Source organism: Stegodyphus dumicola, chromosome X1 (genome assembly GCF_044657685.1).
Source record: "Stegodyphus dumicola isolate Sdum_Otavi_A_Nest chromosome X1, ASM4465768v1".
NCBI classification, from domain to species: domain Eukaryota; kingdom Metazoa; phylum Arthropoda; class Arachnida; order Araneae; family Eresidae; genus Stegodyphus; species Stegodyphus dumicola.
In genome coordinates, this window is record NC_140780.1 from 95,842,893 (window position 1) to 95,864,075 (window position 21,183).

General features: G+C 31.0%; 1 protein-coding gene across 1 annotated transcript in view; it reads left to right on the forward strand.

The window, feature by feature from the left end:
* Positions 1–21,183, forward strand: part of Hr3 (nuclear hormone receptor 3 ROR-beta) — a 161,175-nt gene that overhangs the window by 124,452 nt on the left and 15,540 nt on the right. The window contains exons 2-6 of the mRNA XM_035366310.2: positions 5,573–5,658; positions 10,628–10,769; positions 12,977–13,178; positions 18,825–19,033; positions 20,809–20,930. Of these exons, the coding sequence (XP_035222201.1) occupies positions 5,573–5,658; positions 10,628–10,769; positions 12,977–13,178; positions 18,825–19,033; positions 20,809–20,930 (761 nt within the window). The remainder of the gene's footprint in view (positions 1–5,572; positions 5,659–10,627; positions 10,770–12,976; positions 13,179–18,824; positions 19,034–20,808; positions 20,931–21,183) is intronic.

Sequence of the window (21,183 nt, forward strand, 5' to 3'; positions counted from 1 at the left end):
ATACGTCACGCCCTCCATCATTAAATATTAGGAAGGAAAAGCATTTGCAGTAGTGGCATGCAAGATGCCACGAAGTCCAGAGTTATCTGATTTCAAGAAAAGTGTAATCGTCGGGTATCACAAAAATGGCCGATCATTAAGGGGCATAGCTACTGAGCTGAACTACCCAAATTCGACAGTAGCCTATGTGGAAGCCTAACCACCAGAGGCATAATGAAAACTTTCTTTGTTTACAGACTAGAGTGATCCGTATTAATTTTCAGTAGTATCAAGTCATAATAACTCCTAAGAATACGGTTTCATGGCATTCTAAGATAAACCATTGATTATTTCATTGCTTAAAAATCTTCTTTTTAATTAGTAAAATTTTTTTTGTGTGATAAAGACTTTAAATTATACATGATTTATGTATATATTTATGCCCAATAATGCTCTATAGCAGCGATTCTCAATCTTTTGACTGACGCGTACCATCTAAACAAAAACTGAGAGCCTTTAGTACCACCACTACAAAGTACTTCTGCCACCACCGCATTTGAACGAAGCTCAGATCGCATAAATTTACGAGTGTTAGAGAAAAAAACTCAATCAGGATGATGGGGTTTAATTTTTGAATTTATTAGTTAAAAATACTTTGATTCTTTGCGTACCACCAGTGGTACGTGTGCTACTGGTTGAGAACCCCTGCTCTATAGCAATGTAAAAATGAATATAAAATGATCTTCACTTTACCCTGACAAACATCTTGCATGTTTTAATTTTTTTCCGTGTATCCTGAGAATATTTACGCTTTATTTTAAAAGTGCTTTCTTACTTTCTCATTTTCTCATTTCGACTTTCTCACCAATAGTACACATGGAACACGAGGTAGCATATTTTTTCTTTCTTCGCTGATAACCTTGACCTTAAAATCATGTGAGGTTGAGAAGTCTTGTGCAGAATGTCCAGTGTAAGCGTACGTATCATATTGTATTCAGAAATAAATTTCACTTATATATTGATCGTGTTTAGTAAAATGAAAATAATAGTTTTCATTTCTCGATTATCTAATTCAGTATTAACAAAGTGCCCATAAAAGATAGTATGCTCATACTTTCTTAAATTTTGAAATCATAAAACACAAAAAAACCTGTTTTTCTAAATTCATTTTATATAATTGCTACTTAAAATGAAAGATTTAATACGGATTTCCCCTACTCTAAAACCTTCTTTTTTGAAACACTCTATTTTGTGAACAAACATTAATCTATTTTTTCCTTTTATTTAAAAAATTTACATTTGTTTAAAAAAAGAGCTGCTTAAACTGTTCTCTATGATACCGTATCTGCAGGAAATCATTATACTATGCTAAGGAACTGCATATGTTTCGTTCATAATCTTCTGGTAACCCAGTCAGCATTTATTTCCTTATATAAAAAATTTTCTGCGTTTCTTTCATCTCCATTGTCTTTGGCAAATACTAGCAACTCACTTTTCCTTACCATATCGATGTGCTTCTCTATAACGGAGAGTAAATACATCAGATTCCGCACCCATCAGTGTATCTAAGAAAGGTTTTCTTCGTTTCTGTTCCTGGCTTTTAAACATGTGTACATTAGTTGCAGGGCATTGTCCATAGGACTCTCACATCTATCCATAACCTGGCCGAGTTAATATAAATTAGGAGGATTCTTGAGTATCTTCCGAGAACAAAAATTTTAATTTTCGAAGTATACTGGAAGTATTAAATGGGTAGCCTTTTATTCAAGACTATGCTAGTCTAAGGTTGCTTTTATAATGAGTTTAAAATTTTGTTGGGTGCCTCAGAATTCGTGCATGTATGAAACCATGTCCAGCTATTAAATGACCTTTGGTCCTTCGATTTATGAAGAGATTTTGAATTTTTGTAAAATAAATTGCACTAAAGAATACGATCAAGATTTGTAAGTTTGACAAAACCACAGAAGCAAGTGCTAATAATTTCTTCTCTAGTGTATTAACATTTATGGAATATTATTTAAATAAAGTTAAATAAAGTAATGCACAAATCTTATTTAAAACCTTTAGTAGCTGAACTTCGGGATCACAATGCGAGCATTTTTCTTTTTTGCGGAATTTAGATGATTATACATAGAGACATACATATATTGAATAATACTTCCATTACCATTCATCGATATTAAAATGAATATCCGTTCTAAATCGAAGTGTAAACCTTTTTTTTATTGTATCACTTTGTGCCCAAGTCACTTTTCAAATTGTTGCCACAAAAAGTTATCGCGATGTATCATTATTTTTTAAATTAAATATTGAGTAACCTGTATGTATGTTTCTGGCTTTGTGACTAAACGGCGGCACATTAGAGCCATCGAATTCTTAATACATGTAGTCCTCCACCCAAATAAGGGCATCTCAAAGGCCGAGATTCAAATTTGGTTTTGACTTGTTTCTTATTTTGTTCAAATTTAACTTATTTTTGATTAAGTGAATCAGTGCTTTTGAAACGAGAAATGGAAACACTATTAGAAATAAAACATTTTTATGACCAGTTCGCCAGACTGTTGCCATTCGGCAAAATGTAAGATCTTTCAATTTTAACACACAAATTCGGCTATTTGAAAGTAATATGTTGCCACTAGCTCAAATAGTGTACTTACTATCTCTGTGCAACAACGTGTTGTTATTCAGTAAAGTGTAAGATATTTAACTTTGACATTTAATCTTTCTGTTACTAAGTAGCAAAAGAAGTGATTGAAAAGCAATAAATGCAGTTCTTAAAAATATTTCTTCTTCTTTTGAATTTGATTGATTTAAATAAAAATGCTTTTAAATCGTGGGATGCTCAGTTAGAAATATTAAATATTTTCTATGAAATGACAGTATCTAGACTCTTTAAAATCATTATATACTATTTTCTTTTTTTTTTTTATGCTAACTCTTTAGACGATTGACCATTTGATTGGCTAGTTTTCAAAGAAATAATATATTGCGAATGTAAAGAAATATATGGCAACCCCTAACACTCTGTCAGGGATTCTAAAAATTCGCTGTTTTTAAATATTTTGTGATTTTGCTTGTGAAATATATGAGGCGTAAGTTCGAAGAAAGCGATGCTGTAATAACACTTAAAAAACCGTATTAGCAAGAGTGAGTCCATGAACAGACTGGTAACCTCTGGTAGAGCCATCAAATTTTGAATAACGTCAACCTCCACCCGAACATGATCATTTGGAAGCCCGAATTTTGAATTTGTTTTATTATCTATTTCATATTTTATAGAATTTTAACGAATTTTTTTAACAAAGTCAACGATTTCAAAGCGAGCAATGGCAACATTGTACCAAACAATTCATTTTTATCTCCAGCGCGCGAGGTTGTCTATCGAAAATTCTAAAGATATTCTGTTTTTAAATAATTTGTGATATTGCTGTTAAATTGAATTTTATATGGTTTAAGTGCGCAGAACATGATATTTAATAAATAAAGGTACACACAAAACGTTAAAAAAAACTTGTTAACTTTGGGCTTAATAGGAAATCAGAAAGACATTTTTAATTATACAGTTTTAAGATTTAATTAAATATGAAGAGCTCATTGCTATCAGTAAATGGTTTTTAAACTGAAAAATTATTTGAATTAGCTTTCCGAAATGGATATTCGATGCAGTATAGTGGAAAAATAAATAAATAAATAAATAAAGGTTACTGGAAATACTTTTTTTCAAATAGGACAGAAAGTTGGATAATTCCACAGAATGAATGTTAAGCGCTCGGCATTGCTCTATATGTGCTTTCATTCATCTCTGCTGCTGCCATAATAGCATGAATTAACAATTTGCATTTTGTTGCCTTCATGCATGGTCGTATTAGCTGAAAGGGCTGCACTCCCCCTCCCGAAATTGAAGTTTTAGTTTATAAGCAGAATACAGTTACAAAAACATTGGTTTTAAATAAAAGTCACAGCCTCCCCGAAATTAAATCCTAACTACAGTGGTATCTTCCTGAGAATCCTATTTGTATTGTGACATTTTATTTCAAAAAAATATCTGAAACTGTACTACTTGAGGAACCCATTTGGCATGTAATAATTACTATTGCCTATAGTCCTTGCTGTTTAAGCCAACTGATTAATCTAAACTTCGTCAAAAACTATTAAATTTTTTTGTTATATTAACACTGAGTAAAAGTTTTTGCCTTCCTTGAACTAATGCAGTTCCACTCAAAGAGCTCCTGGGCTGTTTGTCCTATTCCTAGCGATGCCCTGAAACACTTTTTTGAATTTTAGTAGCATTTGTGAGATTGAAGAACGATAGTATATTCGAATACCCGATAAGTTTTCTGTTGAATATGTAGCCCGTAACTGCAGGCTATCGAGATCTCATTTCCCCGAAGTGCAGAGAGTGTCAGTGGTGCCATCTAATGGCACCATTGAAAACAACAATCTTAAAATCAGATTAGTTTAAGGAGTTACAAATACAGTAGATCCCTGATTAAGCGAAATAATCCTGGGGATGACGTGCACGCCTCATGCAAAATTACAGTTAATCCTAAGGCCGTTAAAAAACACAGGAAAAAAGAATAACAAATATTATAAGTGATAGAAAAAATGGTACTAAGAATTTACGTATACAATTAAGTAGTTTGATTTGGAGAATAAGTTCGTTTAGTTATGTGAGTGAAATTATATTTAAAACAAAAAGATCACACACAGAAAAAAATAAACGTCACTAGAAATGAAGAAACTAGGTTGTAAATGGAATTCAAAAATAATATTTACAACAGAACATGAACAACATCATTGAGTTCAAACTCGAGTAAAAAAAAAAAAAAAAAGTTAGAATTTTTCGTTTTTTTCTCCCCCCCCCCCAACTCCAGAGTCTTCTTTTTTTAAGATCGACGTTAACTTTTTCATCGGCCGACAATAAACAAGCTCAACTTTTTAGATGAGCCCAATTATATATATAGTAATCTGGTTAATTCGCCCGGGGAGGGGTCTTCTGTATTTTAAAAACATCATTCTTCTTGCTGTAAAAGTATTTTCAGTGAGAAAATGAAAAAAAAAAAAAAAAGAGTTTGCAACGAGATCAAAAGGAAAATACATTATTGTAAGCGTTCATTTTAAATGCATTTAAAAGTAAAACATCATTGTTTCGTTGCTCTACAGAAAATTTGATGCGTTTCTGCTGCGCGCACTTCATCCGAATGCTGTGGCTGTAAAAATATTAAGTTTGATTTTTCTTTAGTAAAAATAAAGTGAGGAATGTGGATGCTGTTGCCTAATAAATGACTCCTTTCTGGTTGTGAATTGTCTATATTTGGCTTAGAATCTCAGTGGCTTATAATCGTATTCGAGTCAGATTTTGCTTTCTAAAACATTAGGATTTACTAAACTCCTTTTTTCTATAGAAACAGAGGTAGAAATTTATGTTCATTTCATTCCTTGCAATCTGCATAATAAATAAAATTGTATTTTATGAATTTGATTGATTGGTTCTTAACTTTAGCTTTATTGTAGATTTTCTGTGAATATTATTCGATGAATATTTTTAATTGTGTTTATTCGTTATAATTTCTTTTTTTCTTTTCTTTTACAGCTCAGATTGAAATTATTCCATGCAAAGTTTGTGGGGATAAGTCATCCGGTGTACATTATGGTGTCATCACATGTGAAGGTTGTAAGGTAAGCATATGGATTCGAGGTAAGGAACGTTATTATGTCTACATTTTCTGGGAAATGTCTTGAGATTTGCACTGGTAACGGTAGAGTTACGCTGTTTAAAATCTAGATGGGATATAAACGAAAAAGCTAAAAAACAATTCAAGTTATTCATTCATTCATTTTCTTCAGGTTATTTGAGTTTATCTCAAATCAAACTTAAAGCCTAATATTTATTAAATGACAATGTATCACGCTTCTGTAGGCGTTAGTTATATATTTATGTTTATTTTAATATGATATTCTATAATTTTCAAAATGTATATATATTTAACTACGAAGACAAAAGATAAAAAGTAAAATACATGCAAAATAGGTAAAGAGTAATATTTAACCTTCTATCATCGAGGCAACACTAATTTTAACTCCGTGCTTTTTCTCATGTCATAGCATAGAAGTAATTAATTTACATATTCCGTATTCGCTTTTTAGTATTTCTGAGAATTAAAAAAGAAAAGTGATCCCTGTCTTTAGGTTGCGTGAAACTTTTAATAATTCTGTAAATCTATTTTTTTTTCAATATCAATTTTTACAAAAGTCAGTATGTGCTTAAAATCTGAGTTGAATCTGTTTGTAAAACTAGGTATAAGGAACTGATATATCTGTGCAAACTTTTATGTGAAATCTGTAAAAGAAAAAACGATTAAGAAACATTCTAGGTAAGGTCTCTAATTATAAGTCTGAAAACTGAACTTTTTTCAACATTTTAAATTCTTTGTTCTAAGTAAAGTTTAGAATGTTATTTAAATTTTTTTAAATTATAAATGCATTTCGTCAAGTTTACTTATATTTCTGAGTTTTGATCATATATGTGGCTTTAAAGAATGCAGCCTAGCATTAAGGTTTGAAATCAATTTTGTATATGAATATGAATTAATTATTTTCGGTAATATCATTGAGCGCGTTTATCATGCATAATTTTTATTCTATTCATGATGTAAAAGCTTGTTAGTTAAAGTAATTTTAAGAAAAAGTTTAATTTGATATTTAGAGTGTAGTTTAGTTGATTTGGATATTTAGAAACATTTAAAATAGAATTCAGTTTGATATTTAAAGAATAATTCTTCACACTTTTAAAAGAGTAAAATTACTGTGGTCGAATAATTTTCAAATAGAGTTCAACTCAAGTTCAAAAAGAGTTAACGGAATGCAAATTCCGAATAGAAATTAGAGATACTGATTATTTTCCCATTCTCAAAAGAAGTGTATAGCCTCGAATTTATTTCGAGGCTACACCCTTGTAAGCATTGCAAATGCATTGTTACATTGTTAATTTAAAGCTTAACAGTACTTCCTAGGAAGGAAAAAACGAGATTTAGTCGGTAATTTATATACTGTAATTCGACCATTAATTTTACGTTTTTTCTGCCTTAAATCGGAAGTTAAGTAAGCAGATAGTAGATATACATTACTGTACGTAGTTTCCAACATTTACCAGCTTCTTATACGTAGAGAAACTAAAAGAAGTACCATGTAATGTATCTTTATATGTAACTCTAGATTATAACTTTTGATTTAAAGAAATAGAGATTTCGATTTCTGTAATTTCATATACTTTTATTTTTATTTCCACAGGAATCTTTGAAAATGCTAATCTCTTCATATATAAAAGTTTATTGGAAATTTTAATTTTTATAGTTACATTTGAAATTATGGTTAATTTTGTTTCAAAAGTGTATTTTGTCACAAAATATTTATCATCTTTCTGAAACTGTATTTCTATAAACTAATAATCTTCGCGTATATTTGTTTACGCATTATGTTCTGAATTAATTACAGATGAACTAAGAACTCAACAGTTCTGAACTACCACTCTATATTAATCATACGCTCAAATTAAAAGGCTTTGCTATCAAATATATCAAGGAATTAATTGTTCAATTACCAGACTCTGTAGAAGTGTTGATATTCATTACGAAGTAGATCATACTGTTATTGTGAATGCATTTAGAAGATGTTCTAAATGTTGAGAGGAATTGCGTAAATACATATTGCAGATGTGGTGATTTTAGTTTTAAAACACTAAAAAAATTCCGTAACATAGTTGTATAAATAAAATGAAGAACTAGTTTATTGGATTCTGCAGAATATTGTCGCCGCTTTTTCTGTTTGATTGCATTTAATCAAAATTAATGATATGGTATAAAACATTTTGTAACAAAACATTTCAAAGGCTTTATTTCATTACACTCATGTAAATGTGAATTGAGGAATTTTCCCTAAATGTTGTTTTGTGTAAATAAATAAAATTTGTGTTGAATAAACTGATATTATAATTTTTAGAAAAGCTTTGGAAAAAAAACGTAAAAACATGTCACCTGATTCACCAATGTAGTGATTTCTTAATATCATTGTTTTTGGAGGGGAACCTCAAAATAATGTTTCAAGATTAAAAGAAAATTTCGCAGTTAGCTTGATTACAATTAAAACAAAATTATTGCGGCTTGAAGGAAAACAGAAAGCTTCGCAAATTGATATCAGACTTATGTACAAACTGGTGTCGTATATGTAATATAGTTTAATTCTAGATTAAGTGCGTGAGTGACAGGTGTCAACCGCGCGACTGTCAAAAATAGGCGCACAGTTAACCACGCGCCTAACTCACGGTTAACTTTTCCCTGCACCTAGAAAGACGTTACTTTAAGATGGCTTCCGCACCTAAATTAAACCTAAATTCTAAACACCTATTAATACATTCAAGTATTTACCTCAACTTGAATAAGCAAATTCAATGCTTAATTTTAAACAAACACTTTTCCTCCCAAATTTTGGATAAACGCAGCAGTTTAGTCAGAAAGCCTTTACAAATAAATACGATGCTTATTCACTTTCGGCATAATGAGATTAAATCAAGCTCTAGAAAATTTGAAGTATTTTGAGCTTTAGAGCCGGAAGTTTCTTATTAGTTTGAAGTATTTCTATACCAATGATTGAAGAATGCAGTACATGAACTTGCTTGAAAGCGTGATGGATTTTTAACTGAAACAGGACATGTGCGAAATTTAATTTCTCGAACACAGTTAAGTTTCAGACTTATGTGTATATTGGAATGGAATAAGATAAAAATATTTAAAAGTTAATTAAATGCCAGATTTAACTGACCAAAAAGAGGAAAATGCGGGACTGCATTTCGACAGCTTTTAAAGTATGAAAATCCAAGAACAAATTCACACTTATCTTGCTTTTGAAAACACAAAGATTTCTATTAATCTTTGTTGTGAGTTGAAACAAATCTCAGGACATCTAGGATTTAAGAGAACGTACTATGCATAAATGGTTCTTTCTTAACAGTTTTGTAATAATAGCAAGGTGATTCCAGGGGAGAACTGGATGGCATACTTTAGGACTTATCACATTAATAAGAGAAAAAGGGGAAGCTCCAAATTTGGACGGTATTTTCTTGCTTGCTCCACTTTGCTGTCTAAAAATTGAGAAAAGGTCTGACTATGTTTTTTTATTGTTTTCAGATAACTAGAATTTATTTCATTTTTTAAGAATTTCTTTCACTTTAAAGAACAAGATTACATTCATTAGACTATCTACCATAACTAAACAGTAATCTTATCATCATAACTTTACGTAGCATTTAAATTGATATGCATGTTATTCATGAGGAATAATAATGTTTTAGACTTGCGATATTATTTTGGAGAGTGAGGAAAGATAAATTTTACTAAATTATAAATAAACATAGATTAGATTAGAGATAAATTTTAAATTACTCTCTTTTTCTCTCATTTTTCTATTTTCTTATGAAAGTTTTTTATTATTTTACATGAAAATTTTGCGAATACATTTCGTGACAGTTAAGCAAGAATAGGCCTCATTGCATTTGAAAGAAAAATCACGAATTTTTCCGTAAGTTTTATAACTTTCGATTTATCACTGCGAAAATACATTTTGAGCCGAAACAGAAACAGGTTCTTGAATGTAGTTACAGGAACCTGGACCTACAGCCCACTTTGTCTGTACTTCTTAAACTTCCTGCAATAGTTACTGAGCATAAAATATAGTACAAGTTAATCTTTCAACAGTTCACTAAAAATGCATATAACGATCACTCTTGTCATCCATCTTCCTTAGAACTGAATATTTTATTTTTTTTTAATTTGTACTAACGTCGTAACTCCCAATAAAATGTCGATTTTATATGCAATAGAGTTTTTACAATTATTTAGCACTGAATGGCAGGAATATTGACGACACTGAAATCTGAAGGCATTTTGTTTAATGTTTTTTGATATTTTTAATTGAAAATTTTAGGTTACATTCAGTTGTTGTTAAATCGGTATTATGATTACTGGTGTATTTTTATTACATTCTGAATGTTGGTGATGTATCAATAGCTTAGCGAGTTTTAAAATATACGTTTTTCTTTGGCAACTTCATTTTGTGAGAAAGAATTCCAGTTGATTAAAGTAGCTATGAGTAATATCTATAGTAATCTATGAAAACTATAATTCCAAATATCTTCAATAAAATGGTGGACAGTTTTCGATATTATGGACAAGTAGATTTGTCCCCGTGAACAAATTATCGATGGACAAGTGTTTCTTTCTTTTTTGTCTACACTGGTAGACAAATATTTCTTTCGTTTTTATGAATATTTTCTATTCTTCTGGCCGAACTATCACATAGTTTAGGATTCACTTAATTATTTTCTGTTTCACTCACGTTTCTTGTAACTTCTCAATATTAGAGATGCAGGTTCCCACATTTCCTTGCATTTCATATGAATGTTCGTAAATAAAAACTTTCCTATGAGTCACTTCTCTGTTCACCGTCGGAAACTCCAGCATTAGTATTCCTGGCGTATTTAAAAGCAAATGTGGATATTTTAGCTCTTAAACAGCAAGCAGTCTTTAATGATGAGTGATTTTTAGGGATGATGCATCCGAGCTAAAACATGTTTGAACTAAAATCTCTTCTGCAGGGTTTTTTCAGGAGAAGTCAGTCCAGTGTTGTGAACTATCAGTGTCCAAGACAGAAGAATTGCGTCGTAGATCGAGTAAATAGGAATAGATGCCAATACTGCCGATTACAAAAATGCCTTGCTTTAGGCATGTCCAGGGATGGTAAGAAATTTTTTATATTTCTAGTAAATGCTGAATAACGATTTTTTTTATGTTTACTCTTCGTATATTCACATAGTGTATGTTAAAATTGATCGTATTGCTTGTTTAACAATTTTGTTTTCTCCTGTCTGTCCGGTTACTCAGAAAAAGTCAGAGATTTGTAAAAATTTAATTATTATATGTAAATGTTTTCATGTATGCAAATCTGAGGCGAAATAACTAATAAGTCAAAATGCAATTTTAGTAATTAGATTTAAAATCGAAGGAAGTGTGAAAATAATGAAATGTAATATCTGTATTTCAACTTAATTCGTTTTTTAAATTTTGAAGATCCTTTATGACAAGGCATTATTTATCTATTCAGGAAGCCTTTAAAAGTCTATCAACGTGTTTTGAAACTGGATCATCACAACTGATGAAGGCGTATAATTTAAATTTCTTCGCGTATTATCAGAAGCTTTTAAAGCCCATTCATAGAAATTATACTTGTGTTACCAAAAAAAGAAAGTGTTAATTCTGTAACGTTTTTATTCATAATTTTACAGCATTTTTTTTTATTAAAGTTGAGTTATCAGTAAAACTATTTGTCTATTTGTTTGTTTTCTCCTTCTTTTAAGTAAGGATCAGTAAAGGTATTACTTTTTTGCACATAAAGAGCTGCTATCAAAAATGCAGTAGCGCTTATAGAACATTGATTAAAATTTAGTAAACGTAACACAACTGTTAACAAACAATATAGGACATAAACGCTGTATTCAAAGAGACTTTTGTTTTTTCTTTTTCCCTCAGGTAAGATAACATATATACATTTCTATATAAAATACAATAAATGAATTTTCTATAGCTTACATTGAACATGTAGGTAACCAAAGAGCAAACGAAGTAACGTTTTACAGTCTGTATGTGTTTCTTCATTTAAAATACATGCAATAAGAAATAGAAGAATATTGGCTGACAAAACAGCATCTTAACACAATATATTATACCTCGCTTTCGCGTCACTAGATCTTGCTTCTGTAACTATAGGACAGTCCAGTCGAATGTTAAAAGACATCATAAGCCTTAAGGGGCAGTTCTGTTTATATTGTAAAATTAGTATTCTGATAATGAATTAATTTATTAATTTTAATGTTGTTAATTTACAGGGAATTAAAAATGCAAAATTTTATTATCTTTTGTTGTAAAAATGTGGTCAACTTTTGTAACGCAGACTTTTATCATCCCTTCTTGAAAATCATGAACTGTAACTGTAAAACTAACATAAGAAAGAAGGCTTCGGCTACGAAAATTTATAAAGGCGGAAAATAATTTATATCTTATAATTTCGATCCATTTAAAGTTAATTTCTGATTTTTTGGTCTGAAATTTGGTGCTTCTTCAATTTATTTCGCTCACTCCCTTCACCTCTTCATGGCCCTGTTGAACTGAAACACTTTCGTGATATTCTAAAATTCGAAGATCTTTTTCATTTGATATACATCAAGTTAATATAAAGTCAAGCTACACTTGATTATGCTAATTTGAAATCGAGTTAATTACTTTCATGAATTATGTATATTCTAATATTTCAGAATGCTGAATCTAAACGAATAGCTTCCAGAACTGTTACTCACGCCGCCTGTCCGAAAAGTTCCGAGAATGAATTAATGAAAACTGGAGGAAACTTAAGTTGAAACTTTTAATGCTTCAGGGTCTACCCCTAATTGAGTACAGCGTACAGAATGTTCGTACTACCATATGAAACTGTCAGAAAAGTCCTTGTTTGCGATGTTATTCAATTTGCATGCCACTTTGGCTTGAATGTCAATTACGACGTCATAACATTGACTCTTTATGTGAAATTTGATTTCGAGAATAAAAAAGTCACTCTTCGCCAAACCGGTTGTTTGTGAACTGGCACACGGTTTTTCACTGGAAATTGCACCACAACTTTAGCCGCATTGTTGTGCAGCAAGAAGAGATCGCTCTCCTTCCATCGTTCCAGAACCACTTGCACAACCGACCCATGACACCCAGATAAAACTGGAAATTCTAGGTATGATTGATTCTCAGTTATGAATATATGCTGGAAAGAAAATCTGCCTCGGAACTCTTCGGACAGACGGTGTATAATGGCAATGAATGTGTAAATATTTTTTAAGTTGTTCAGATAGTAGATGTGATGTTAATATTCCTGGAATTACCTAAAACTGACATTTGTTTTTCAGCGGTTAAATTCGGTCGCATGTCAAAGAAGCAGAGGGAAAAAGTAGAAGATGAGGTGCGCTTCCATCGAGCCCAACTAGTCCGTCCACAGCAGCCACCGCCTCTGCCGACGCCCCAAGCGACCGAAACGTCTCCCGATAGCTCGGTTTTCGATCAACAGCAACCGTCCTCCTCTAATCAGCATGTGCCGTACCTCAATAACGGGTTTGTTTATGACATTCATGACTTAAGTTTTAGTAAAAGTTAGCCATATGTTAATTTCTATTCTATGGTCTTTGTCTCGTCACGATACTCGCTGATAGACGTTAATACAAAATGGCAAGCAGTATAGTTTAAAACTAGTATGAAATCTTACTGTTAGCTTCCTGGAGCATTTTTCGTGATACTGCTGTCTTTTTATCGAAGCATGTTTATAGCATGCTTTATTAATTATTTTTTTGAGGTGTGAAAGTAAGGACATGACACGGAAGCTGAAAAATCAATATGAGAGAAAAATAAATTAAGTTATCGACACTTCTATTACTGATTATTCTATCATTAATCTATGAAGCGTTTAACAACGCGTAGCACTACTGTCATTGGTTTTCAGATAATCGAGGAAGCCTTGGTTGTAAACTAATTTAGAACTGACAGCTAGCGCAGAAAAATTTTGTGAGATGAAAATATGTCATTTGGATCGCGAAAGTTAAGTTGGCGCTTTAAATGGCAAACGAGCTCTTGATGCAAATGAATAAGGCAATCCTCCTTTATTATAAGAGTATATATATGTATATATATGTATATGTATGCGTGTGTGTGAGTGTAAGATAAAAAATATGAACTCAAAGTTATTAAATTATTAACTTTAATTTGGTTGCGTTCGCTTCGTGGAATCTAAACTCTCTTTTTTTTTTTTCTCTAATCCGGTCTCTGCTTTCTCGCTCTGCTTTGTCTCCATTGCTTGAGAATGTAAACTTTCAAAACTGTGCGGGTGCATATCGCAGCCGTCATTATACGAGAACATGCTGAATTACAAAATAAAACTGTTTATAAAGTTTTCCCCCCCTCCGTTGTGTTTTCTGATGTATCTACGCTATACTCAAGTCATCGCTACAAAATTATCACTTTAGATGCCACGAAGGGGACGTAGCAAAATTAATGTTAGAAGTTTTGAGTTTTATATTTTTTTATCTTATGCACACACACACACACACACACACACACATATATATATATATATATATATATATATAATAAATTTTGTAAATATCTTGATGACTGGCCGATAGCTCATATAGAATTAGCTTTCATATTTTATATATTGCTTAGGATATAATGAAATGGACGAAGCAGAGAGGTGAGCGACATGTACTAGCAGAGTAAAAGAAAGTAGGAAAAGAAAAGTAAGTTCGTATTCAGCAGGAGCGAAAGATACAAAATCGGCTCTTTGTTGAAATTTTGGTTTATGATTGGATAAAAGATATCCGCAATTCTACGCGTTACATAAGATGGCATCATATATGACGCACTTTAGATTCATGTATTATGAACTGTTAGTAGTTTTAGGACAGGAACGGGAAGTAGCCATGTTATAATAAGGAATAAAAGGGACTGTTGCCAAATCAAAGCTAGTAGTTTGCTTTCATATTTTATATCTTGCATTCTACTTTCATATTTTGTATATATATGTAAAATATAACAAAATACGATTTTAAAAAAATGATTGGCGACCTCAAAATTAACATTTTAGATTTGGTGATCTCCCCCTAAATTCATCTGTTTTCCCAAATTCGAGATCTTTCGACGTCACCTAACGCTTCTTGAAAAGAGTAACCAAAACTAATAACTAAAATCAGCTAGATTTTTAACTGTTAATGCTTTCTTAAAATAAATGTACCAATTGACTTTCTTGCATCTTTCACTCATTTATTGAACCAATAAAATTTTAGTGCATATTTTTCACTTGATGTTCAATTGGTTTTTTTCTCATCAAAATTTGTATATCTTTGCTTCCAATATTCTAATAAATATCTCGATAGATTTTTTTTTCATATCTTATGTAAATTGAAGTGCTGCACGTTTCTGCACCAACATTTATTTTTGACTTAACTTATTAACAATAAAATTAGTGCTTAAACAAGCTTGGTTCAAATACTCTTTCAACCACTTTAATACAGTTTGGTTTGGTTACATAATGGTTTGGTTTGATTTATTTGATTATGGCAAAGCAAACCAGGGCTGTCTGCGTAAAGGGAGGACTTCCTACGGAAAACTAGCTCGTATCCACTTTAAACACTGGAAAACTACGAAAACTCCCATGCAGCTAGCCCGTTCGCCTGAAATCAAACCCAGGTCAAACTATCAGTTCTCAGCGACTTTACCACTCGGCCGCTGGTGGGCCTGATACGGTTATATAGAAAGAAAGAATTCTGAACCTCTGTCGGGCACAATATAGATAAGTTACCAGTATTTATTTAAATTGAAAATAATGTGTATACTTATTCAGAATGAGATTTTAGATGAAACAAAATGCATTTAAATATAAGAATCAATAAAATATGAAATCATAAAACTAAAACAGAACCTGTCGTTAATAGATACAGTGAGTCTCTCAGATTAAATGCAAAATAAAATACCTAACTCATAGGTTTTTCAGTAATAAAATTATACTTTCAATTTATTTCTGGAATATTTGAAGAGGTAGCAATATAGAGAAAAAATTCTTTTGGAAAGATGAAAACAATATATTTCACATACTTTTAGATTCTTCGAAGCGAAGTCTGAGAGAAAGTTTGCTTTTGGTGAATAAAAACTTTTTTATTTCTTAATTTTTTTACATCCATGGGAAATTAACAGTTTATTTTATAGCTCTCTTTTTGAGGGTGAAGAATCACGTATAATAGGTGTAAGTGACATAAGTGAAGCCAGACTTTGCATTTTCTCAAAAAAGGGAGAAAAATTGCAAACTTCATTATTTTTATCAAAACATATGTCATTTATGTAATCTTCGGAATATTATAAGCATATATACAGAATCTTAAATTCATATCGGACTAAATAAACTTACAAAAAATTGGAACTTTTAAACCCATTAAAATGATGGACAAAAGTGAAAGCACAGTGTTGAGTTTTGTGCAAATTCAGTTACTTTGCGTCATTCTGTACGTACCAATCAGAGTGATATAAGATTTACTTATTCCCCTTCGCTTCTTCAGATAAGTTTTACTTATCCGAAGAAGCGCTGAAACCTTGGCTATATTAAATAAGTTCGATGATAGTCCGTCATTTATGAAAGAAATTCATTTAACAGACGAATACAAGTTTACTACAGCTGACTTCGAAAATTTACATAATTATCATTTCTGGACTTTTTAAAATCCACACTTTACATCACAACAAACATCAAAGTGCGTTAGAATATAAATGTTTGGTGTGTTTTATGGAATAAAACGCTGATTGCGCCATTCAGTTTTTATGATACTTTAACTGGCAAAAAATACCTAGGTATTTTAAATGGACCGTTGTCTGACTTCTAAAAAAATTATGCCTTTCTGAAAGATTTACGAAGTATGCAATTTCAGCATGACGGTGCTTTAGCATATTTAAACCGCAGTGCTATGCAATTATATGCAGGATCTGATGACAGATATTTTGAACAACTGTTACACTAAAATTTGTCAGTTAGTTGAGGCTTCGTTTCGTTTGAGAAATTATCATTCTATAAGTTCCTTTTAAATTATAAGAATATTGTTTTTCTTAATATTAGCATAAACGATTTTTCAGTTTTATGAATTATTATCTATTTTCTGTTTTTGTTATTGTGTATCACCAAACACAGAGTATTGTAAGAGTGATATTTTTTAAAATCTGATCTTGTAGCAAATAAGAGTTATTTCCATTAATTTTCGAAATACGCCGTTTTGATTATGGATTATTAAAAATAAGTTCCTTCTTTAAATTTTCTTCCTATTCAAGTAAATGTGCAGATTGGTTCTTTCCGTCGGACAGCTGTTTTGCAATGGAGTCCTGCTGTTTGCTTTCTGTGCTAAAAACTAATAGCTTTTTAAAGATAAGATGCAGATAAATTTTTAGATTGAAGATTAGATTTTTACAGAGAAGATAAAATGCATGTTGGCGAGCTGTGCTTTCGGGTAATGATGCATATCACTCAAAACCATATGGGAAGTGACAGTTCACGGTAGCAACTTTTATCTCCCTCTCAATAGCGCATTTGATCTCAATGCACCGTTTGGGCACACACATTCAATTACAAATTCGGGTACTTACGGAAAATCCCGTCGATCACAAGAGACGGCTCCATTCACGCCAAACCAAAAAACCTCATTTACTAAATACAAGAAAAAACATTCTATTCTTATTTTTCTTTCAAAATTAGTGAAAGCCTAAATATCATTTATTTACATTTAATCTTTGATTAAAAATTTCCATTATTTTTTATTAAGGAGATATACTGTAAAAGCAATTAACGTTGCTACTCCATTGCTTCTCAGTTTTAAAGTGCCATTTCGTGGCCATTAACACATTTTTTTGAAGTCGGTAAGATTCCATATTTTTGGAAATATTTAACTGCATGCTCTTCTGTAGTAGGCAGGTCCCAAATTTTAATATTTTTTTTTTCGAAAATGCGTGATAGAGGGGAAAAAAAGGAGTCTTTGCTCAAGAATAAAAACTAACATGTGTAATCAATGTTACACCAAACCCAGCATGTCTGAAGAAGACTTTTCCATTTTTGGCGAAAAATCGCGTAGTTTGGCGTCTTTTCTTTAATAGGCAAAAATGGTCGACGGGATTTTCCGTAAGTACTCAAATTCGTTTATTTTGGTTCCGTGCCTTTACATCTTTGCCAGATATTTTTAGAGCATCCTCTGTACATGAACTGCAAAAAGTTCTCGAAAGATTTGAAGTATATGCTTATTAGGTGACTGCTTATGCTGATGCTGTTTCGATGGCTTTCTGGTTATTTCGACTAATTCATTGAAAATTTTTATATAGTTGTTAGTATAGAATATTGTTCGGACATCATTTCACAACATTCTAAGATTCAGAAACTATATTACAGCACTTAGGAGAAGTTCGGATTGTAAAATGAGTATAACTTAGCGTAAATGGGTGCTTACGTATTATCGCTACCACCTTAGTAGAAATCGCCAAATTCTGGCAATGATGCGCATAATAGCTCTCTAAGCAACCAATCCATTGTAAGCTCCAGACAAAATATTCACCGAATCACTTAATATTCTGTATCTTGGTCTCATATGGCAAAGGAGTTTTACCTGTGTATAATATGTATAACATGTATTTACATCTATTACTTCCAAAAATGTGATATCCAATCCACCTACTTTGTATCATAGATTTTTTTCACTAGCTTTCGAATTTATGCAGGTTGCATATACAAACTCATATATTTATTCTTTTGAAGCCCCGTGGGATTTTCCTAACGTGTGTATCCATTCTTTATTGGGTATGCATTTTGAGCTCTGTTTCGTATTAGAAGATAAGCATAATATTAAGTTAGATAATTAAAGTAATAGATTAAAATTTAGATGTGTTTGTAAATTTTTCTATGAGCAAGAATAAATTTTTGTATTCTAATTATTCTTTAAAAAGCTATTGCAAGCCACTTAATCCTTTTTTAATAATAATCCTAATAATAAACTTTTATTTGAAAATAAATTTATATCTTTATTGGGAATAAAGAATTTATTAGATAAAATATTTAAGGATAATTATACATTGTGTCTAATTATTTTAGGAAACTAAGATCCTTTCTTGCACTCAGAGTTAAATTTTTTACAAAAGTTAATATGAAATATGACTGTGAATTTTATTCATCTTGTACTTTTTCAGATATAGCTACAACAATGACATTAATGCATACACTCCAAATGGCTATGCCTACAGCAATCAAGCCCTCACATTTGATCTCCCGAGCACAGATTTTGTAGACAGCACAACATTTGATCCCCGCCAGTTATTAGAGCCTATACCTGACACAAGCACTCTGCTGTCATCTATTATACCTTCTGGAGCGCCAGCAGCCGGTACTTCTCATATAGGTAATAAGTAAAGAATATGCTTAGAATGAGCCTGCTGGATTTTGAATGATATTTCAGTATTTAATAAAATATTATTTACAATTTTATTTCTTTCATTTTTTTCTTCTGTTAGATAAATTCATATGCGGCAAACACTGTTTGAAAAGTTTATAACGTTCATTTTGTTCAAGATATGATGATCTATATCTCAATCAATGTTTCAAATATTATTCTGAATCAAAACTTTTTTGTCCTTATGCTTAGAATATATATATTATTTAATAATTTATTTTATTTTGTTTGGAAATCTGTGTTACTGAAGGTAGTACACAGATACTGAACATAATATATTATTTTCACATCACAAGGAAGAATGTTACAGTTTTAAAACTTCGAACCAATAATTTATTGCTTTTATTTTAATTCTACACCTCCTGCATAACTTATTATACGGTCTTTGCTTATTTAATTCGATAAACTATGTAACACGTTTTACAGGCTTAATACTAATAGTACTGGATTTTTCTTTCATATAGCCCTTCCAGCGTTAGTTATTTCACTTAGTAGTAGTTTTAAGGTTTTTAAAAATGTTGTTGGCCTTTTGAGGATGAGATCTCACTACTACGATGCATAAGGTATAAGGTTTTAAGGTTTCTTTCTCATAGTATTAAGTTAATGCTGGTTTCTTAAGCTGTGTTAAATAATGGTTTACGTTCAATAATAAATATATCAGGAACTGTTATGCCGCTGTTAACCTGAATCTTGAAAATAAAATATGTGTCAGAATGATAGTTTAAAATGACGTGAACTAAGACAACTTTTAGAAGCCGGTGTGAAGGGTATTTACAATAAACATAAAGTATGTGTAAAAGCGAAATACTAGGATCATAAATTCTTTATAAATTTTGCTTTAAAACTGTGTTATTCGTGTATCATTCCAACGACTGTTTTAAAACTAATGAATATCATATTTACTCTTTTTTAATTTATATAAAATGCCATCTCTGGGAGTGGGTTATTAGTTTCACCCATTATTAGCTTACTATAAACAAGTGGATATGCTCTAGACAGGTGCAATAAGGAACTGGAACTGGAAATATGTTCTGTGATTAAATGGTAAATGATTAACGCCTAATTTGAAAGTAATTACATAATTCAATGAAAAGTCAGTGAAGTGATCGAGCATGCCAACTTTATGCAGCATATTTGTTGTAGCTGAGCAATACTGTTATAAAACACGAACTGATATTCAGATATTAATGAATTGTTTAATATACACAACATGCAAAACATTTCGAAAATTCTTCGTGGCTAAATGCGGTTCTAGCGATATTACGTATTACTCAGTTTTAGAGGTAAGCACTGTAAGTGCTTCTAATCATTTCTTTTAAAGCACCCTATACAGCAAAACATCTAACTCCCCAGTTTATGAATTTTAGTGCTAATTAATCATCGGTAAATTTAATAATGTGTGAAGTTAATGTGATAGAATCCTTCAAACAATTTGTTGATTTTAAGTTTTGGCGCTTCATATGAATAAGTGGATTAAGGGAAGATTATTTCAAAAGTTATATTTAAGTTAGACTGCTACCTGTTTTTTTTTTTTTTTTTTTTTTTTTTTTTTTTTTTTCAGAAGAGTGTGCTAAAGTATCCTTATCCAGATAAGGAAAATGTTAACTTTAGTTAACATTTCTGTTTAAAGCGTAGTTCGAAAATGGATATGTTTTTGATTTTAGTTCATGCAATATTATAAGATTTTCATTTCTTGTTTCATTTATCTTATTTATTGTAACTAGACTTACTTGCGAGAACTGTATCTGAAGCCTACACGAGAACATGTTTATATACTACCGACCAAATACAAGAAATGATTAGAAGGCCACAAGATGTTACAAGAATTTTGTATTATAAAAATTTGGTAAGATCATATTTCTGTTTAATTTGGTTTTTAGAACTATTTATTTTATAAAAGATGTGCATACATGCTCTTTTTTTTTACTTATTTTAAATTGTGTTACTAAGTATCATTCAAATGTTCCATTCTATTTTCATCAAAAAAATTTGTAAATTTTGTTCATTTAGCTTGATTTATTGTTTTAACTTTTTCTTTCAGTTATCACATAACTTCTTCTTGAAATATTTCATTTAAAAATTAATATTTCCGTAATAAA